The sequence below is a fragment of the Protomyctophum bolini genome (genome assembly GCF_963924005.1).
Source record: "Protomyctophum bolini genome assembly, chromosome: 10".
Classification (NCBI taxonomy): Eukaryota; Metazoa; Chordata; class Actinopteri; order Myctophiformes; family Myctophidae; genus Protomyctophum; species Protomyctophum bolini.
The window spans coordinates 25,963,180-25,985,204 of NC_137871.1; the positions used below are offsets into that span (position 1 = coordinate 25,963,180).

The following is a 22,025-nucleotide window of genomic DNA, read 5'->3' on the forward strand; positions in this document are numbered from 1 at the left end:
GGGCTCCCCCACATGCACACAAAGAGGGGGCCACACACATACACGCTACTACTACACACTAGGCTGCAGTTCCGGGACAGGAGATGAGATGGAGACGTGGGGGTGGTGCAGGAGGGTGTGTGGGGAGAGACTAGAGGCAGACTGAGAGCCTGCATTCAGCTCTTGTCCACCACCACCACCACCACCACCACCACCACCACCACTGCTACAGGCTTCTAAAGTTACCGTGCTCCTTGTATTAGCATCTTGTATTAGAGTCGACATCGCTGTGTCTTTTTCGTCAACTAAAAACCAAGACGAAAAATGTTCGTCAACTACCTTTTTTCACTGCCGAAAACGACATGGAAACTAAATGAAAACTATATGCTATGATGACAAAAACTGAGACTAAATATGTTGACCATTTCGTCAACGGATAAAAACTAGAGTAAAATGTTAGGAAGGGACTAGTGGACAAGAGATCCAGTATAAGTAAAAGACAAGTCATTTTACACTTTGTTGCATGCTGAAAATAGCAGATCTACAAGCTCACAACGCGACGGCTATCTTCGGCTATTTTCAGCAAGTGTAAAATCAGCCATTACGACGGCATCAAGGGCCGCCAAAACACATTTTAGTCGACTAAATCACCTGTAGATTTAGTCGACTAAAACTAGACTAACACTAATACATTCCAGGTGACTAAAACTAAGTGAAAACTATTCAAGGGACTATGACTAAAACAAAAATAGAAATTTGCTGCCAAAAACAACACTGATCGCTGGCTCAAAGTGGCATAGTGCTGTGAGGCGGCTACCGTATATAGAAGATGACCGGCCACTAATGAAAACATTAATAATTGTGATAATATAATTAAAGTTTCTGTTGCATCACTTTCTAAAAAAGAATAGTTATTTACTATGCAATGAGATTCCATCATAATCCTATAAGTTAAAGCGAGTATGTATCGGTATTTAAATTAAGCAATAGCCATGTGCTGGGCGGGAACCCCTTTTGGTGTTTTAAGCATTATGTTAAACTTTAGCTATTGAAAAAAAGCAGATCTACAAGCTCATAGCTAGATCTGCTATTTTTGAAAAATCGTGAAAAAGTATCTTACTGTATCTGTACTAAAAATAACGCCTCTGTCCTTTCGCACCATGCAGGCTGACGGCTTACTCCGCGTCAACGGTGTCCTGGGCACCGAAGAGCGTCCCTCCACGCCCGAGAGCCAGGAGGACTCTGGGGAGTCTCTGACGGGCTTCCAGCCGTGCCCCCCCACACCCACCCGTGTCGCCGCCACGGACAAGCCTGCGGCGGCAGCCTCTCCCATGCACAGCGCACACACGTCTCCCAGAGGGGCAGCCTCTCCCATGCACAGCGCACACACGTCTCCCAGAGGGGCAGCCTCTCCCATGCACAGCGCACACACGTCTCCCAGAGGGGCAGCCTCTCCCGTGCACAGCGCACACACGTCTCCCAGAGGGCGGCCGGGGTCGTCGGAGACACCTGGTGATGTGACGCCTGCAGGCTCCGGAGACACCCTCGAGGATGACCTTCTTAAGCTCCGCCCCTCCACCCCGCCCAGTCGACCCAACTCACTACCAACGGTGAGGATGAGATCTTGCCTGTGTGTCCCCGTAAGCACACTAGACGCGTCAGGAGCGTCAGAAGAAGCTGAAGCCCTTCTTCTTCGTGGGGTTTTTAGACAGCTGGTGGCTGGAAAATAAGCTCCACCTCCGCGCCCGACGGACACGACGGACAGCTTCACGGACGCGCTCTCCTCTGCGTCTGTCGGGCGCGGAGGTGGAGCTTCTTTTCCATCCACCAGCTGTCTAAAAACCCCACGAAGAAGAAGGGCTTCAGGTTCTTCTGACGCTCCTGACGCGTCCAGTGTGCCCACGGTGTGTGTGTGTGTGTGTGTGTGTGTATGTGTGTGTGTGTGACTTCTTTTGTTTGTTTTTTTCTACACATTTTAACATGTCGTCGCTGTTCGAATGGAAACCCTAATGTGGGGACATCTGTTACAGAACGTGGTTAAAGGGACAATGATGTTTGGGAGACAAACACTTTCCTGTGGTTTTTTTGCGGGTAAAATCTGTTTTATATATTTTAGTATTCAAAGTGTCCATGATGACATGGGCTCACTTTCCTTCCTGGACTACAATTCCCATAATGATTCGGTGCACTGCTCCTCCTTGTGGATTCAGTATTTAAGTCTCATTTTGTAGTGCTACGTTAGGTCCGGGTCCAAGTGGCACCAGCTCCCGTCCGCATCTCATTGTAAATATAATATATAAACGCGTGAATCTTTTTACAATGACGTTATTTTTCAGAAAGGAAGCCATTGAGGGTTAAAATGGGTCTTAATGCTTCCAACTCGAGTAGAATTACTCGAGTTGGAAGCATTAATACCCATTTGTCCATGACAAAGAAAATATATGATGTGGATACAATAAAGACCATTATTATTGAAGGTGGTAACAGTCCATTTGCTCAGTACAATATTTCGGGGGCATATTTAGAATGTGTGCAGGCTTGAGAATGTTGAATCTAGTTTGCAATTAATGAGGAGCTTTGTTGTTGCGAGGAAAGCGGTAAAATGAGACTTTCGTGGTTGTTTTCGTCTCAGATTTAGTCCGACGGAGTGTCACATTATAACTCTATGGGGACACAAAAGCGACACAAAAGTAGGACCCGGAAGTATCTCTGGAGGGGGCGCTCACGTCACGGCTAAAACACTGAATAGGGGGAGGGCTGTTTTTACTGAGACAGAAAATGTAGTCCAGGAAGTAAGTGAGCCCAGTGTCAAAGGCATCATGAACACTTTGAAATAATAAAATATCTAAAAACACACACATTACCCACATAAAAACCCCAGGAAAGTGTTTCTTGTCTCCCAAACATCATTACTTGCGCAAGCAGAGCGTGCAAGTAATGTTGTTTTTCCGGTGCTCCGATGCATATGTCCTGTGACAGCGTATGACGTAATGATTAATTTGTGCTTGATATGGCATTGGTGTCAGATTACATACATACACAGAGGCATTACCTTTAATCCACCCGACACTGAAACATATCATTATTACGTCACCATCGAGATCACATCATATGTTCATCATGTCATATGCTGCTATGGGACATACGCATCCAACGACCCAAGTAACCACAGTATACTGCTAATCAACTTACTTCAAATCAAATTACAAATTACATTATTACATTACATACAGTACATCTATAAATAGAGGCATTTCCTTTAATAGTTTTTCAAAATAGTTAAAAAAATCACCCTCATGTGAAGTGAGGGGCGCTCTTATCATCGTACCGTCATCATCATACATCATCTCATTCCGGCCACAAGTTGCGCCCTCACCTTCGCCATCAATGTTTGGGTTTACCTGTTTTACACAAGCACTCAAAATTGTCCCCTCATTGTCAATGGCATTTAATGTTTGTGTTTTACTTTAATTTGGATTTTACACACACACCAAAAGCTGGATATAGGAGGGGCTAAAAATGGCAAATAAGTTCAGGGATAAGAGGTAATTGCAGGGTGGTGCTAGATATAGCCCATCATGTCCAGGTTAGCTGACCCTTCGGAGTGTGTGTGACTGTGTGCGTGCGTGCGTGCGTCTCTTCGTGCGTGCCTGTCGTCCTGAAAATATGAAAATAGGTGCTGCAGAAGCCAGGAGAAGACATGGAGGTGACAGGAGGCCGGTCCACTGTCCCTCTGGAGGAAGAGGACATGCCAAAGAGTCAAACAGCATCCACAGGTCTGAGCATTTAGGACAGCCAGTGGGGGGGGGGGGGGGGGTATCAATACTACGAGTGTACTCTGCCAGTCATTTTTTTGGGTGAACTACTCCTTTAAACAATTTAGACCGATCGAAATTTAAAAAAAGTCTTCTAAATCCTGACAGTTTTCTGAAAAACCTCATGTTTCTATATCAGTGGTGCTCAATATTTCATGTCAAGGACCCCCAAAATTAATTATATGTATTTGGCCGCCGACCCTCATCTGAAAATATGTTGTTCCAGTGACCTCCCAGAAGCAAAGATTTGAGTTTAAAACGTTCGCTCTGAAAGAATATATATTCAAAGGTTTGCGCCACATTTTCACGATTTTTCAATAATAGCAGATCTACGAGCTTGTAGATCTGCTATTTTTCAACAGCTAAAGCATAACATAATAAACATTATTCCTGTCTAAATGGGTTAATACTGCATCAAAATCAGTTGAACCACTTCAACCCCATTATGTAATGCTATTTGGAAGGTTAGCCGATCTACAAGTCCACACAACTGCAATGTGATCTTGTAGATCAGATGGGGCCGTTTTGAACTGTGAAAACGTTTTGAGAACCACTGACTGGCCTAGGATACTGTTACCAAGGACTCATGTAACTGCTAGACTGCCACCTAGTGGTGATTTCACACACTACAGTGTCACATTTTAAAATTGGAAGCATTTTGTTGTTGAGGTTCATACTGTATAATATATTCAGAGAGCAGACAATGCGAAGAACTAGAACTAGAATAACAGAAGGACATATCTTTGTAATATTTCCGAATGCTTTAATGGTCAAATTACTTACAAATACATGAAAGAAAGTAATAGGGCATGGATTTTGGATATGGATCCAGGTAGGGGCATACATACTGCTATCTACTGAATTCTGGATCAATCCGCAATGAGGCAATAGAAGTCGAGACAATATCCCAGGTGGTGATGGTTATGCTGTTATGCAGTGGTTCCCAAAGTGGGGTCCGGCGACCCCCAGGGGTCCTTGAGGGGGTTCCAGCTGGGTCCCTAGCTAAATTATAGTTAGGAACCAAATGGACCCTTATCGGTCTATAACTCTGAGAGTGTACACTCCATTTGTACACTCTCAGAGTTAAATTCAGTTTGATTTTACAATGTTTATTGGGGTCCCAGAGATAGAAATACCATTAAATAGGGGACCTTAGCCTAATCCAGGTCAAACCGGGGGGCCCTAGAGCTGTAAAAATAAATAAATAATTATTCTGATTTTACTAACGTAAGTAATGTTGGGGATGTGTTTTGCAGAACGCCAACAGACCGTCCAGGAACAGACGGCGCCAAATAGACTAAACACTCCCAACCCCCTGCAGTCAGAGGCCAACACAACACCACAGAGTCAGCCAACAGTCTCCCAGGTAAACACTCCCAACCCTCTGCAGTCAGAGGCCAACAGCACACCACAGAGTCAGCCAACAGTCTCCCAGGTAAACACTCCCAACCCCCTGAGTCAGAGGCCAACACAACACCACAGAGTCAGCCAACAGTAAACACTCCCAACCCCTGCAGTCAGAGGCCAACACAACACCACAGAGTCAGCCAACAGTAAACACTCCCAACCCCCTGAGTCAGAGGCCAACACCACACCACAGAGTCAGCCAACAGTCTCCCAGGTAAACACTCCCAACCCCCTGAGTCAGAGGCCAACACCACACCACAGAGTCAGCCAACAGTCTCCCAGGTAAACACTCCCAACCCCCTGCAGTCAGAGGCCAACATAACACCACAGAGTCAGCCAACAGTCTCCCAGGTAGGGAGGAGATCACCTTACTGAGGAGGTCTTATGCCCTTGTACTTAGGCCAGTGGTGGAAAAAGTACTCAATTGTTTTACTTAAGTAAAAGCACCAATACGGCAATTTATAAGTACTTTGTTACAAGTCAAAGTACGGAATTGAAAATGTACTTGAGTAAAAGTACAAAAGTATCGGCATCAAAATTAGTATTCATATTGCAGAATGTTCTCAAATAAGTTTTCAAATAATTGTAGTGAAGTAAAAGTACAAATTTTGGCTCTGAGATGTAGTGGAGTAGAAGTAAAAGTACTGGAAATTGGAAATACTCAAGTAAAGTAAAAAATACCTCACAATTGTACTTAAAGTACTTAGTTACTTTCCACCACTGATTTAGGCCAGGTGCTGGACATCAAGGCATCATGGCAAGAATCAAGGACAAGATGAAACATCTGCACTCATACTTTATTACAGGCGCAACGTTTCAACCTTTTAGGTCTTCATCAGACATGTTTTGGAAGCTTCAAACAGTGTGCAAATCTTTTATCTTCTCTTTACTGCTTAAGTACCAGTGACATTTGATTGATTGATTGATTGAACTATTTCAAACTATTGAGCCGTAAGGATCGCTCGGGTCTCCTGACCTAGGCCTTCTTACTATCCCCAAAAAAATCTAGGCTTAAAACTAAGGTAGACTTTGCCTGTGTAGCCCCCACTCTTTGTCAAATTGAGTAGGTTCAGTCAGGACAACTTATGAATGGATAGAATATATATTCATTGAATATAACATGAGCAATATATTGATTATGGTTTGGTGATGAATTGGATCTGCTTTTTAGGTACTCGGATCAAGCGCATCAGTCCCGACCATAGGGCTTCCGAATCCCCCGTACCTAAACAGCAGATCCAAAATCACATGGTAGCTGGGGTGGAGGAGGGTGTGCAACAAAAGTTTAAGCAGACAGCAGCGCAGCAGTATCGGTGTGTGCAGCAGCAAACAAGCAAGCAGATTGAGCAGTGCAAAACTTCCAGTTTAAATAGCCGGTATGAAAATGGAATGAGTGTGTGTGATTGGATGAAGTGAATCATGTGAATGATACCGTGATGCTGAGGCGGCCCCAATGAACGGCCGGCAGCAACTGCACTGAGTTTCCTGACTGAAGTTGCTCGCTGCATGTCTGTGACAGGCGCGATGCTCATTTGATTCTGAAAGCTCACAAGCACAGAGCACTTTATCTTGTGTATCGGTGTAGTTTTTACTATCTGTCGTTTTATCCTGTTTTCTATTTGAAATTTGTTATTCAGTTTACATTTTTATGATTTTATTCTTTGTATAGCACCGTGTTGTGTGGCAACAGGTTGAAATGTGAGCCTGTAGATCTGCTATCTTGCCATTTTGAAAATTGTTGAATATTTTCCCAAATAATTTACAATAGATTGTGAGCATTCACAGCATAGCCGATCAAATGATGTGTCGTTATCTGACTGCAGGTCAGTGAAAGTACACGGTGGCCTACGAGAAAAGAGAGTGTACCGATCATCACAGATCCACGACCTCTCAGTTACGAGCCGCTGTGCAACGCCACATCAGGTAAAGCGCTTTGCCGTCCACTAACACGAACATCATGAACTCACTCTTCTCTTCTGTTTGACTACAGACATCCTCCTAGCTTACTCCCTTCTGTTTGACTACAGCACATCCTCCTAGCTTACTCCCTTCTAGCTTGTCTTTCTGGCACTCTTGCCCTTTGGCTGTCATAATTGAAGCGCAGGACAATCGCCGATTTTCGACGCATGACGCAATTCATTTCGTATGACTCTGCTTATATTGCAGCTTACAGAGGCTAATTGCCTCTGTGTATGTTTTATGTTCAATGCATTTTTATCATGCATATTCATTTTACAATGGTGATGAGACTGCAGACATGTTGATTAACTGAAGATATTCCATGTCTTAGTCATAGTCTCTTGAATAGTTTTCATTTAGTTTCAGTCACCTTTTAGTCACCTTGAATGTTTTAGTGTTAGTCTAGTTTTAGTCGACTAAATGTCATAAGATTTTAGTTTTTTTTTCACTTGCTGAAAATAGCCGATAATATATATATATAACTTGTCTATTTTCAGCATGCAACTAATTGTAAAATGACTTATAGTGGATCTCTTGTCCACTAGTCCCTTCCTAACATTTTTGTCTAGTTTTTATTTGTTGATGAAATTGTCAGTATATTTAGTCTTAGTTTTAGTCATCATACTGTAGCTTAGTTTTTATTTAGTTTGCATTTAGTTTTCGTCAGTGGCCAAAGGTAGTCGACTGACAATTTTCGTCTTAGTATTTGTCGACGAAATAAACACTGATATTCCACGCCGGCTTCCGGGCAAATGAAAATGGCTTATACCTCTGTGGCGATTTACAAAACGGCAGTATGCCTAATATTGCCTATCGCTCCTGCAACATGGCGGTACAGTGTGTACCTCGTATGGTAACATTGGTAATAAATAATCACTCTCCATTGCATGAGAGGCCGTAATGATCTTGCTTTCCATCCCAGCTCCCGGGACAACCAGTCCCCAGTGTTGTGCATGAACGCACTGCACTCAAAGAGCGTTGTGTGAACGTTCCTCATGTTTTTTGGGTGAGCGGTGAACTGGATTGATCCGTTTGCAAACGAATGAATGCGAGCGTCCTTATATCTCCCACAAGGCTCCCTGTTGCAAGTGGCTGTATTCAAGATGTTATTGTTACATCTTGTGTTCAAGTACATTAAGAGTACAATTTGGTTCCTCAACACAGCCTTGTGGCAGCGACGGTAAAACAAGAATAGCAGTAATAATAAACAGTGTCTTAGAAAGGCTGAAGATGCTAGCTAGATTTTGGCCTTTTCTCAATACTGAGAATGCAAAGAACACACGTACGTCCTTGGAAATAATGAACTGGAGAACGTTCTCGCAAGAAAAATGTCTCGCACCTTTTCAGAAGTGTGAGCTCCCACTGTTTTGCCAGCTGCAGTGTGCATGCAATCACCTTGACTTCAAGCACATTTCAAAGACGGACAAGTCCATCTCTGAGTCTGTCCGTCTCGAAGATGGACTTGTAACGTGAAGTGACGTGATCGCACACCGCAAGAAGTCACTGTTCTGATCAGCTAGTATTTTTCTGACTGTTCCATGTACTGTTCCATGTACTAAAATGACATGCAGGACATAACCACAGGGTGGAGCCATATTTTGTTTCTGAATAGTTCCATAGTTTTTTTCAGGCTTAAATGTCTACTGCATCTGCAATATACCTTTTACTGCACCTGTTTGCTTCCACTTCATGAGTATTACACTGTACACAGTACTGTACACAGTACTGTACACAGTACTGTACACAGTACACACTCATTGATTGTTTTTTCTTGGCCTTTAAAAGTAATCTCTGTGATTTTATATGGTGGCATACAGTAATTAATTTAGTTTTGTAAGTGGGTAAAGGCAGTGATTTAGGACTGGGGAACCTAAGATAGTAAATATTTTGTGACTGTGAACTAGGGCATTAAGCAACTAGTCGACTATTCAACTAGTGAAGTGTGAACTTGGAGCTACAGCTCTTGTGAAGTGTGAACTTGGAGCTACAGCTCTTGTGAAGTGTGAACTTGGAGCTACAGCTCTTGTGAAGTGTGAACTTGGAGCTACAGCTCTTGTGAAGTGTGAACTTGCACAACACTGTCTCTTCCGCCCCTACCTATCAACCTCGTTCCTTCCCTCCCTCATCTCTTTCCCGCCATCTGTCCCTCCTTATCCCACCCATACATCGTTTTGCTATAGAGCTTGCAAACAGTGTCAGGTGTCCTCTGGCAGCCGCCAACCCTAAGCGTTGGGAGTTCTTCGCTCCGCCAGGTAAACGACTCACTTAGGAGCATTGCATGTACGGGCATCCCTCTGCCCATGCAGGGGCCAAGATGCAGGACCCGAGTCTCGTCCCCTGATTTGTTTTGTTCTGTTCCATTCGTGACCAGGGGTGTTTTGGGTGGAGAGATCGTTATTTGTGCTGTTATATGATTATTTTAGGTGTTTCCGTCCATGTCAACTGTACAGTTGTTCAGAGTCTGTCAAATAACTCATTGGTGTTTATTTTTTATTGTAAAAAGGTGTCTCATTATTCATCAGTATTTCACGTCGTGGTGTTTTGTAATCCCTTTTAATATCTCTGTGTGATTACATTTATTTGATGGATGTTCATTTCCCCACTAACTGTTCTCTTAATGTTGCTCTCTACAGAGGAGGCTGAGACCAATCATTGTGGAAACGTGAGTAAATCTGACTTTTGTTATTGTATCTTCTGACGCTAAAACTCAAAAGGCTTTACCTGTCCCTCTTGGCTTACCAGATGTCTCTTTATCTAGTATTCCCGTACAAAGGTGAACAGCAGGGACTACCTTTTTGTGTGTTCGTAACAACAAATAACATCACAAGTGCTCCTACTCTACTACTCCTAATAACACTGACCAGCCACAGCTTTGATAGGGCATTTTCTCTACTCACATAGTTGTTTCCCGTAAGGCCTTGGAGGGAAGAGTAGAGTTAGCACTGATTTTGTTCCCCGCCTACACGTATGGAGATTAATATCCTGCCTTTCCCATGTGCAGGGAACGTATGGGACAGTTCTATATTCAGCATAGCTGCTGCCATTGTTTGGTTCTTCTGCATGCCAGATGCTGAATCTGTAGAAAGTGGCCAACGTTGCTCTCTCCTTTTCCCTTTATGCTCATCTTTCTCTCTATGTGTGTGTGTTTTTTTTCTCTCCTTAGTAGGAGTCGTTTGGCTAGCATTGGATTAGTGCTGTTGTGGTAGATGAAACTATTTCTCCTCCTTTCCTCCCTCCCTCCTTTCTTTCTCCTCCTTTCTCCGCGGGTGTGTGTGTGTGCGTGTGCGTATGCGTGCGTGCGCGTGTTGATGTCCGGGGGTGGGTTGTATAATGCTGCGGGGTCCATATCTGTCTTTATCGGTGTGTGTTCGTTGTTGTATGTGTGTCTGGGTTTTGCGGTCGTGTGCATGGGTTGGGGGGGGGGGGTTGTGCATGTGTGCGTGCGCATACCCGTGTGTGTGTGTGTGTGTGCATGTACTGTATGTCAGTACGTGTCTGTGCGTCAGGTGTCAGTCCCGGTGTTGTCCCAGGCCGCGCGGGGGGGGGACCGCTGGTCCTGGGACCCCGATGAGGAGCGAAAGCGTCAGGAAAGGTGGCAGCACGAGCAGGAGCGCATGCTGCAGGTACACCGTGTTGGAACTATATTATGGGCTAGCATGGCGTTCGCTAACAAGGACTTCCATTGTTTGTAAGAGTGTTGCAGTCCCGCCCCCTTTCATGACGACGCCAGGCCCAGGAAATAATTCCCAATGCATTTTCCCCATAGACATTTCAAAAAGTATTTATTTAATTAACTTTTAAGCGTCGTATGAAGCCAACTCGAGTTGTGACAAAAACAAACACAATATTTTGGACCAAACAAATAATTACAAAGAAGAAAAACAACAAAAAAGTGTTGTAACCTGCCGTTTTTGTCTTCTTTCTAATTATTATTATTTGTTCCAAAACATTGTGTTTATTGTCATGATTTGTCACGACAAGAGTTAAATATTTTTTGAAAAGTCTGAGGAAAATGAACGGGGAATTATTTTCCGGGTCTCTCGAGGGTGCGGGCCTGCGACGCTCTATAGCTCTCAATATCGACAAAGAACTTTTGCTTTGCCAAGAATGAAAGCTTTATTTTTTTCCATTATATATATATATATATATATAGCATAAGGGTTTGTGCTGCTCTGCTTCCAAGATTGTATTGGGGCGTTTTCATTCCAAGGTGGTGGTGGCAGCACCACTTCCTCAACGCTACCGCAGTGCCATCTAGTGGTGGTTGTGAAAGAAATGCACCGGTGTCATTATAGCTCTGGCCTTGGCTTCCATACTATTTGTTATGCTAGAGTTAGACACATGCCTGGATCGGACCTCAACTTTCTTTTGAGAGTTATGAAAAGGGGGTCTTTAACCCATTTAGACCTGAGGACGATTCTACAAATGTTTTCTGAAAAACCCTATGTTTCTTTGTCAGTGGTTCTCAAACTATTTCATATAGAATTATATGTATTTGGCCGCCGACCCCCATCTGAAAATATGTTGTTCCAGGGACGACCCCCCCCCCCCCTCCAGAAGCAAAGATTTGAGTTAAAAACATTCGCTCTGAAAGAATATATATTCAAATGTTTGCGCCACATTTTCACGATAAAAGAAATAGCAGACCTACAAGCTCGTAGCGCGGCACTCGGTGCCGTGCTATGAGCTTGTAGATCTGCTATTTTTCAACAGCTAAAGCATAGCATAGTGCTTAAAACACCAAAAGGGGTTCCCGCCCAAAATGGGTTTAAAGGGGTCATTTTCAGCCTGAAAAGCATGGGCATATCTGTGTCCCAGGTATGCATGTATCTACCTCAACATACAGGGGGAGCACAGCACGAACACTGTCACAGCTGCACCGTTTTGCTTCATGGTTCCAAGTTTTTAGTTAACGCTCAGGATTTTTCCACATGTATTTTCTTGGTACTAGTGTCTGGTACGTGCTTCATAGAAGCAGAAACCTTATGTCATAATGCTAATCCAGCATGTGATGTTGTTTTCCGTTGTTTTGCCATAATAATAATAATAACCCAGTTAGAGTATAGCCATGTTAGCATGGCCGTTCCGGCTAAATAAACAGGCAGGGGGGGGCTTGCTATGAGACAAAACAAAGCATGGGTCGAGTCGTGCGTGCATAAGCAAGGCGGTTTCTGATGCTCCCTTTGAGTTTTGAATCGTGTTGAGCTACACTGACACTCACTACCTGGAGGACTGACCCTGTTGCATTAACCTGTGCCAGCTTGCTTCATGGTTCCATGTTTGTTCAGCGTGACTGACTGCATAATATGAGCCAGCCAACTGTCACAGTCACAGTGTGGCTATACTGTTATTGATGGTTTGAGCACTAGAGGGCAGCCCTGTGCAATGGAAGAGCCCTAGCTTGGCGTTACAGTATGCTGCCTGTGTCTCACAACATCACAACCACCCACACCACACAGTGAAACAAATCACTGTCCAAGGTTTGCTGCTGCTGCTGCTGCCCAGACCACCCTCTCTCTCCTCCTCCTCCTCGCAACCAAAACGTGCATCTCAATATTCAGCCTCCTTTGTCCAACCTTGTTTGTTTTGGAGGCCCAGGGGTCATCAATGTGTCCGACTATCCATATACCCCATCACCAATCCCATATATTATTTGCAGACTTTTAAATGATAGTGGATTTTATAGATTTGAGTTTTACACCATTTGGACTTTTAGATATTTTTATGCAGTTTTATATTGTGATCGGCAAAATAATTCAGTGTTTTTAATGGCACCTCTGTCTTTTAAAACCTGTGATCATGCTGAACATGAACATTTCCCCCGTATACAAGGACAAATGTGTCCGTGGGCCATAATGGCAAGACCTGGTCTTGTCTGTGGCAAATTCTAGATATTTTGTCCACTACTAGGACAGTGGTTTTAATTTTCAAGGACCCCCATAATAACTCAGAGTTACAGACATGTAAAGGTAATTTAAGACTATAGCTCTTTCTGGTCATATTATTGTCCAGTCATTACATGTGTCCATGATGACCATGGATAGAATGCTGGACAAAATGGCCAACACAAGCCCGCATGGCGATGACCCCTGACCCCAAATTTGGACAATCACATCGTCACTGAATTGTGACAATAGCACAACGTGTGCCTTTCACAACAACAACAACAACGGGGAAGAAAGCACACGTTTGTCTGCTTGTCTGCTGTTCCATTTGAGATGCACTGAAACGGACCAATGACCGGCGTATGAATGACCTTTGTTTGACCTGACTCCCTTCCTTCCTGTTGTTTCCTGTTGTCTGCACGCCGCTCTATAAGGGTTCCTACACACACGTCTGGAAGAAGTCTGCAGAAATTTATTTGACACCGTTTTACTAAGATTGGAGGTTTTTTTTTTAGCACTTAGACCCATTCAATGTCATTTTAACCACTTAAACCATATTTTATACTTTGGCTATTCAACAATAGCAGATATACAAGCTCATAGCACGTGACTTCGTGCCGCTCTATGCGCTTGTACATCTGCTATTCTTTCAATCCGTTTGTGAAGAATAACCTTCATGCATATTATTATGGGCCAGCCATGCATGACCTAATGAATGACCTTAAAGGTCATGGAAGTGTTTATAGCAATAAAAGGTGTGTAGAAACCCGAAGCCCTGCATGATCTGCTGCTTCTTGCTCAGCCTGCTTCTTCTTGGTCTCCATGTTTGCGTTTCTCTCTCTAGCTACTGTCAGAGCATAACAGAAAGAATGAATAAAGAATATAGCATTGGACATTGTAGCAAACGATGTCACAGGACGTCATACAGCCTTAAGCTTAAGTTGTCTGAAACTGTTGTCTGAAACTGCCAGGCAGGCAAAACCAGCAAAACCAGCAGGTTTTATTCCTGCCAGTGATTGCTGTAAGTCTAATAAGAGTTCAAACAGCCTTATAACCACATGGAACCTAATAGCCTCCCTATTCTGGGCGGCGTAAATAGCCGAACATTCAGCAAAAATAAATAAATGGTTGCTCGGCCCTGAATTTGCCAGTTCATTCACTGACATAATCCCTCCTCTTGTTTTCTGGCGTGATGCTCTGTGCTGCTGTGCTGTCTGTGGTCCTCTGTGTTGCCGTGGTAACAGGAGAAGTACCACTGTGAGCAGGCCAAGTTGAAGGAGGAGTGGGAGAGGGCCCAGAGAGAGGTGGCTGCGGAGGAGAGGAGGTACCACCAAGAGGTGTGTTGTGTTGTACTTAAGTACTGTACTTAAGTGCAAGGTTGAGGTATTTGTACTTTACTTGAGTGTTTCCAATTTCCAATACTTTCTACTCCACTACATCTCGGAGACAAAATACTTTGTACTTTTACTCCTTTGGTTACTAGTGACTACGTGCGTTGCGCATTGTGAGCTTGTAGATCTGCAAAATCTGAACATTTTGAACTTGTGAAATGGGACATTCTGCAATATAAGTACTTTTACTTTTAATACTTTAAGTACATTTTCATTTACCTAGTTCAGAGTTAACTTTTGGTACGTTGAATTTGGGGAAATTACTTGACCGGGTGTGGTAGGGTTCAGAGTCCCATGTAACTCTTAACTCTAAGTTCTAACACCCCCCCCCCCCCCTCCCCCCCATCACCTCCTGACAGGAGATGAGGATACTAGAGGAGACGGTGACCCCGCTGACGCCCTCCCCCAACCCAGCAGACCCCGCCTCCTCCTCCACAGGCTCCACCCCCTGCACCCCCGGGCCGCAGGACGCCATCGTCCGCTCGCTGGCCGACTGGGAACGCAAGCAGGAGCTGCTGGAGAGACAGACGGTGAGGGAATTACTGAACTATACTGACTAACTAACTAACATGATTCATGTTGGGCACAAACACACCCATGCACACTCGCACACACACACACGTCCGGAGAAGTGTCGGGAAATCCGTCCATCCATCCATCCATCTTCAACCGCTTATCCGTAGTCGGGTCGCGGGGGGAAACAGCTCCACCAGAGTGTTCCAGACTTCCCTCTCCAGCGCAACATTAGTGGCTTCCACCTGGGGTATCCCGAGACGTTCCAAGGCCAGTGAGTCGATGTGTTTCCTCCAACTGCGCCTTGGTCTTAATTCCCCGGGGTCTCCTCCCAGTGGGACGTGCCTCGAGGACCTCCCTAGGGAGACGCCCGAGAGGCATCCTAACCAGATGCCCGAACCACCTAAGCTGTTGGGAAATGTGTTGGGAAATGTACTCACAAAACGGCATTTCTTTAATTTCAACATCAGGCCTAAATGGGTTAAGTAAATGTAGTTACTTTCCACCACAGACAAACACACACACACACACACACACACACACACACACACACACTAAGATAGACGTGATTGAATACGTACCGTAAGTCATCGGCACACTCCGTGACCACTCACATTTCTCCTTGTTTGGGGGCCGTTTTTCTTTACTAAATTCCCTTGTCTTCTGATTGGACGGCACAGAGGGGGGGCACAGCAGAGAGCGTGGAATGGAAGCGGCGAGACGACCGGAGCAGTGACATCAGCACGGCGGACGAGAGCATGAAGACAGGAAGAAGGTTGGTTCCACTGTGGTTTTCGTCGACTAAAACTATGACGAAAAAATGTCCGTCGACTACCTTTTTTCACTGACGAAAACTCTATAGAAACGAAATGAAGTGTAAAATCAGCCATTACGACGGCATCAAGGCTCGCCAAAATACATTTTAGTCGACTAAATCAACTGTAGTTTTAGTCGACTAAAATCGCATGACATTTAGTCGACTAAAACTAGACTAACACTAAGACATTTCAGGTGACTAAAATGTGGCTAAAACAAATGTTTTCGACTAAAACTAAAATAAAAAATGTGCTGCCAAAAATAACACTGGTTGTTCCGTTAAAGGTTTGAGTACCAGTGTCACATGGGTGTAATATGGTGTCAACTGGAAATCACTCAAAAAAAGCAGTAATAATATGTTGGTTGTTCACTGGTTTGTGTCTGGGCCTAATTCTAAATAGTAGTCTTAAAGAGACAAGAAGTGCCAATGCTTTATTTATTTTTGGGGGTAGAAACCGACATTTCGGCAGGTAATTCTTCAGTTACTATTCAGATTATTCTGCCGTTGGCCGGCACCTGCGACGCATGCGTTGAGATCTTGTAAATCAGCTATTTTCGGGGCGCAATGCATGCAGCACTCTTTAGCTAGTGGAGATATATGGTGTAAAAATAGTTCCATGTGATAGAGGGGTCAAAGGTGAACGAATGTTGCGCTAATATTTTAGAAATAGGTCAACAATACAAATGTTTTGTGAATTAATTTACTTTTACTGCGTGGCCCCCTGTGCCCCCCACAAAATGACCGGAACTACTTGACCAAAAACCAGAGCAGAACTCCCACCACGGGACTCGGGCGATCAATAAATACAGTTGCAACCACTATATTAATGGCAAGTATGTCATACAGTTTAAGTTAAAGAAATCTGAACTATACCCTTTAAATAGCCCAATGGTTGCTTGTTTCCACATAGTACTGTGTGTATTCAGCGTCAGCTCACACAGTCTGAACATGAGTTAGCCATTACACAACAAACAAAACCACTTTACACATCACGACACACATCTGTGTAGAGATCTACTGAAACCACCACACACACAGGCCATAATGTCATACGTTATTTCCTGTACATTACACTTGTCTGATATGAGCTAAGCTAGCGGAACATGTCATGTGGAAGCTCTGTAATCTTTGTGTCTTTTTGGTGATCGATTGGTTTATTGTAGCTTTGTCTGTTTTTAATTCTATCACGGTCGGTACAAAGGCAAAATGGCCCCAATCTTCACGATAATCTGAAACATTATCCATTTAAATTGATCCTTGAGGAGGAAATTTGTTGGATTTACAACAGGATAAAGACGTCCAAAGACTACGAGAGAAGGATTAGCATCATAATATTGTACATTTTTACCAGTGGCCTAACACAAGCCCTCCAGCCAAAGATTAAAATCATAGACTCTGGCTCTGGTGTTTTCTTTTATGTAATTTAATACATCTCAAAAAATGAGTTTTATCCTGTTTTGTTTCAGTTCGCTGAGCAGCCAGACAGAGCCACTCAGCCAGAGTTTACCCAACGGCCAAAGAGTCCTCATGGCCTCACCCACTGCCCAGGCCACACCCCAGAACAAGGCCCTGACGCCTGACAAGAAACAGCTGGATGGCCGCAAGTCCGGCAAGACATCTGGAGACCGCAGGTGGGTGGCTGTTGGTGAAGGGGTGGATGAGGATGTAGAGGTTACCGGTAGTTACTTAAAAAACTACGTTTTTATTTACTTAAAAATTTACTTAAAAAACTACGTTTTTTAAGTAAATTTAGATTTTACCTACAGTATATATAGTTATAGAGAGATGACTTCCGCACACCCGGTAGGCAATTTGGAGCAGGTGCGATGGTGACGAGGCATACAACGTAGGAGAATGAAGGCACACCGCCACTTGCTAGGTTCAAGAGTCTCCTGAACTTGAACGCAGCATTTTGCATTGAACTAATTTGTTTCGAAATCCATGTCGTACACCTGCATCTCCAGAAGATAAAAGAGTGCTGGGTTGCGGCCTGAAAATAGCCGACTTGTAGATCGAAGCCTGAGGAAGGTCGCAAGACCAAAACGTTACTCTCTTAAAAATAAATGCTCTTGAACCTAGAACCTGCTATCTGCTATTGCTATTTCAAGCAAACTGTTTTAACTCAAAATTTTGATTCTGGGTGTAGTATAGTAAGTAGCCTTGCCGAGCCATGAGGCCCATATAAGGCAGGAGCCTATCTCCTGTTTCTGTAGCGTGAGGCAGCTTGATGTACACCCCCTGGACCCCCAATCCAACCCTTCTGGGTGTCCCTGGAACAAAATCTTTCCAGATGAGGGTTCATGGACAAATACATAATCTTAGGGGCGCCTTGACGTGAAAAAGTTTAACCACCACTGATATAGAAGAAACATACGTTTTCATTTTTCTTCTGAAAACCGTCGTCGGCATTGTGGAACAGCATTCCAAGGTTCACATGTACCCTACCAAAGTAGTCCAAACCAAAAACATAGTTTTGCAGCTTGTACTTTGTATTGATTTCACATTTACACTCTCTGCACGTGCAAAGATTGTTAGAGAGGCAGGGGCTGAAATCCCGTAAAGAGGGCACTTTTTGAGAAAGATTGTGAAAATAGCAGATCTACAAGCACACAACGCGTCGCGCTGCGCGCGTTGAGAGCTTGTAGATCGGCTATTTTCGGGCGCAACCCAGCACTCTTTTATCTTCTGGAGATGTGGTGTGTACGACATGGATTTAGAAACAAATTAGTTCAACGCAAAATGCTGCGTTCCAAGTTCAGGAGACTTCGGGAAAAAAACTAATTATCCAAAATGCTGCCTTCCGGTATATATGGCATGGAAAGGAAAGGAGTGGCATTTGCATTTCTTTCACCATGTAGTAAATGCTGCATTTTCTGGTCTGGAAAGGGCAGTTGTTTTACAGACGGGTAAAAGGGCAGGGGCTGAAGCCCCCTTTGACATCTATGTGTCCACGTCCCTGACTGTGCAGACGGTATTGACATAAGTGTTTCTCAGTGCAGCACTTGGTCTTTTTTCTCCTTCTTTATTTACTATTTATAAATAAAGAATTTACTATTTATTTACTTTTTTCCTGGAAGGTCCAGGAGGACATTGACGGGGGACATTTCACAGACTGACTTTATATAAATCACCTGTATGGCCACCAGATGGCGTCTTGTATCATTTTGTAACACTATTCTCCCTGTCACACCATGAAGTAAATCTTTATAATGCTCCATGACATTGAAAAAAGGTGCTGTTTTCAGTCGTGGGCTCCTATAAGAATCATATTGCAACGCATATACACACCATCACATCTTTACACATCCCTGCTTATAGTTATCACGCAAAACACAATCCAGTCAAAAACAATGAGGCAGGTTGGGGGGGGGGCGGGGGGTGGGTGGGGGGGGGTTCCTGCGTGTGGTCCCATGGTAACTAGATTTCATGGTCATCCGTGAGCACGCACGCTCCTAGGCCTGGGATTGGTTTGCGTTTGTCACTGTGGGAGCCAATGGTACGGTATGTCGTCACCGTCGTCATCATCATCATCATCATCATCATGCTGCATGTTGCTGTCCCATTTTTCTAGGTGCGGCCCCGTTGATAATAACAACACGGGCCGCAGCCTGCCTAAGTCACCCTCACCCAGCCCGCTGCTGCCTCCAGCAGACACACAGCAGCAGCTTCCTCCTACTCCAAACAGGTATATATACACCGCATCACAGGGGGGGGGGTGTCACAGTGAAAATGAATTTACTGCTTCGTCATTTTATGCTTCACCATTTCTTCCCCCCTCACATCGATGGAAAATGAAGCTTAATCACTTTCTTTTTTGGTCTTTGTATTTTTTGTCTCAAAACACACAAGGAAATCATCGTCATAAATCATATCCAACCAACTCACGCACAAAATGTAAATTCAACGACCCGGGGGAGAAAGGAATATTATATAGGCTGAAAACACAAAGCTAAATTCCTAGCTCTATCCTTTAGCTTTATATGGACTTCCTTGTACATCACATAAAATACATAAGCTATAAAATAGCCAATTTACAAGCAACACATCACAATACGTTGCGTTGCGAAGCTTGTAGATTAGGCTATTTTCGATTCATATATGTTATGTTATGTTCATATATTTTGGACGAATGTTCACCGTTTATGTCTGACATGGCCCAGAATAGGGTCACTCGTGTGGTTAACAGGCGAGAAAATGTCCTACATAAAGGAAGATAATACACTTCAGCTCCAAATACATTATATGCTATGAATGAACCCCGTTTGTTCACACTCTGTGGATCATTGGGCATTTTGAAGATGTTTCCTGACACTTCTATCTGAACACATGATGCAATCTAGTCATTCAGATCACGTCTGGTATATAGCAGATTAATCACAAGCGTATACGAGTTACTCTACATCTCTGTCAGTCTCTACTTCTCTCTCTTTCCGTCTCTTATCTGTTGCCAAAGTCGTATAACCTCAGTTGAAATATTCAAAACTGACAGTTCAAACCATACAAGTTTGCAGATATATATAATTTATAATGAATTAACTTGAACTCTACAACTCTCTCTGCAATCCTTCCATCTCTCACTCTCCCTCCCTCCATCTTTTGCTCTCTCTTCTTGTATCTCTCCAACACACACACACACACACACACACACACACACACACACACGCACGCACGCACGCACGTGGTTCCTCCTTCAGGTCAGTCAGTGGGAAGAAGCTGTGCTCCAGCTGCGGTCATCCGCTGGGCAAGGGAGCGGCCATGATCATCGAGACTCTCAGCCTGTACTTCCACATCACCTGCTTTAAGGTCTGTCAGCTCTGCTCAACAAACACACTGCTTTAAGGTCTGTCAGCTCTGCTCAACAAACACACTGCTTTAAGGTCTGTCAGCTCTGCTCAACAAACACACTGCTTTAAGGTCTGTCAGCTCTGCTCAACAAACACACTGCTTTAAGGTCTGTCGGCTCTGCTCAACAAACACACTGCTTTAAGGTCTGTCAGCTCTGCTCAACAAACACACTGCTTTAAGGTCTGTCAGCTCTGCTCAACAAACACACTGCTTTAACCCATTCTGACCTGAGATCAGATTCATACGACGTTTCCACTGGACACACGCTGGTCTGATTAACCCATTCTGACCTGAGATCAGATTCTAAAAATGTCAGTCGTCCTTTTATTTTTCAAAAATAGCAGACCTACAAGCTCGTAGCGTGCCACTCTGTGGCGCGCTATGAGCTTGTAGATCTGCTATTTTTCAATAGCTAAAGCATAACATGATGCTAACACCAACAAGGGTTCCCGGTCAGAATGGGTTAAGGTCTGTCAGCTCTGCTCAACAAACACACTGCTTTAAGGTCTGTCAGCTCTGCTCAACAAACACTGCTTTAAGGTCTGTCAGCTCTGCTCAACAAACACACTGCTTTAAGGTCTGTCAGCTCTGCTCAACAAACACACTGCTTTAAGGTCTGTCAGCTCTGCTCAACAAACACACTGTTTAAGGCTTGTCAGCTCTGCTCAACAAACACTGCTTTAAGGTCTGTCAGCTCTGCTCAACAAACACACTGCTTTAAGGTCTGTCAGCTCTGCTCAACAAACACACTGCTTTAAGGTCTGTCAGCTCTGCTCAACAAACACACTGCTTTAAGGTCTGTCAGCTCTGCTCAACAAACACACTGCTTTAAGGTCTGTCAGCTCTGCTCAACAAACACACTGCTTTAAGGTCTGTCAGCTCTGCTCAACAAACACACTGCTTTAAGGTCTGTCAGCTCTGCTCAACAAACACACTGCTTTAAGGTCTGTCGGCTCTGCTCAACAAACACACTGCTTTAAGGTCTGTCGGCTCTGCTCAACAAACACTGCTTTAAGGTCTGTCAGCTCTGCTCAACAAACACACTGCTTTAAGGTCTGTCAGCTCTGCTCAACAAACACTGCTTTAAGGTCTGTCAGCTCTGCTCAACAAACACACTGCTTTAAGGTCTGTCAGCTCTGCTCAACAAACACACTGCTTTAAGGTCTGTCAGCTCTGCTCAACAAACACTGCTTTAAGGTCTGTCAGCTCTGCTCAACAAACACACTGCTTTAAGGTCTGTCGGCTCTGCTCAACAAACACACTGCTTTAAGGTCTGTCAGCTCTGCTCAACAAACACTGCTTTAAGCACTTGAAACGCAGCATCCATATCGTGGGTTGGGAATAAACATAAGCAGATAAATAAATAAATGAATGAATGGATGAATGAATAGCAGATCTCTACAAGCTTGCTTAT

At 44.0% G+C, this 22,025-nt stretch overlaps 1 protein-coding gene across 11 annotated transcripts in view; it reads left to right on the forward strand.

Annotated features, from left to right (window-relative positions):
- Window positions 1-22,025, forward strand: part of limch1b (LIM and calponin homology domains 1b) — a 140,409-nt gene that overhangs the window by 115,194 nt on the left and 3,190 nt on the right. For 5 of the 11 annotated variants that reach the window (XM_080774495.1, XM_080774499.1, XM_080774505.1 and 2 more), the window contains 13 exons: window positions 1,146-1,589; window positions 3,656-3,755; window positions 5,051-5,160; window positions 7,025-7,124; window positions 9,341-9,412; window positions 9,794-9,822; window positions 10,649-10,783; window positions 14,290-14,382; window positions 14,796-14,966; window positions 15,630-15,724; window positions 17,233-17,397; window positions 19,338-19,451; window positions 20,461-20,569. In XM_080774495.1, the coding sequence (XP_080630621.1) occupies window positions 1,146-1,589; window positions 3,656-3,755; window positions 5,051-5,160; window positions 7,025-7,124; window positions 9,341-9,412; window positions 9,794-9,822; window positions 10,649-10,783; window positions 14,290-14,382; window positions 14,796-14,966; window positions 15,630-15,724; window positions 17,233-17,397; window positions 19,338-19,451; window positions 20,461-20,569 (1,737 nt within the window). Of the gene's footprint in view, window positions 1-1,145; window positions 1,590-3,655; window positions 3,756-5,050; window positions 5,161-5,190; window positions 5,230-7,024; window positions 7,125-9,340; window positions 9,413-9,793; window positions 9,823-10,648; window positions 10,784-14,289; window positions 14,383-14,795; window positions 14,967-15,629; window positions 15,725-17,232; window positions 17,398-19,337; window positions 19,452-20,460; window positions 20,570-22,025 lie in introns of all 11 variants that reach the window. The other 6 variants (XM_080774498.1, XM_080774501.1, XM_080774502.1 and 3 more) reach the window with 6 other exon arrangements.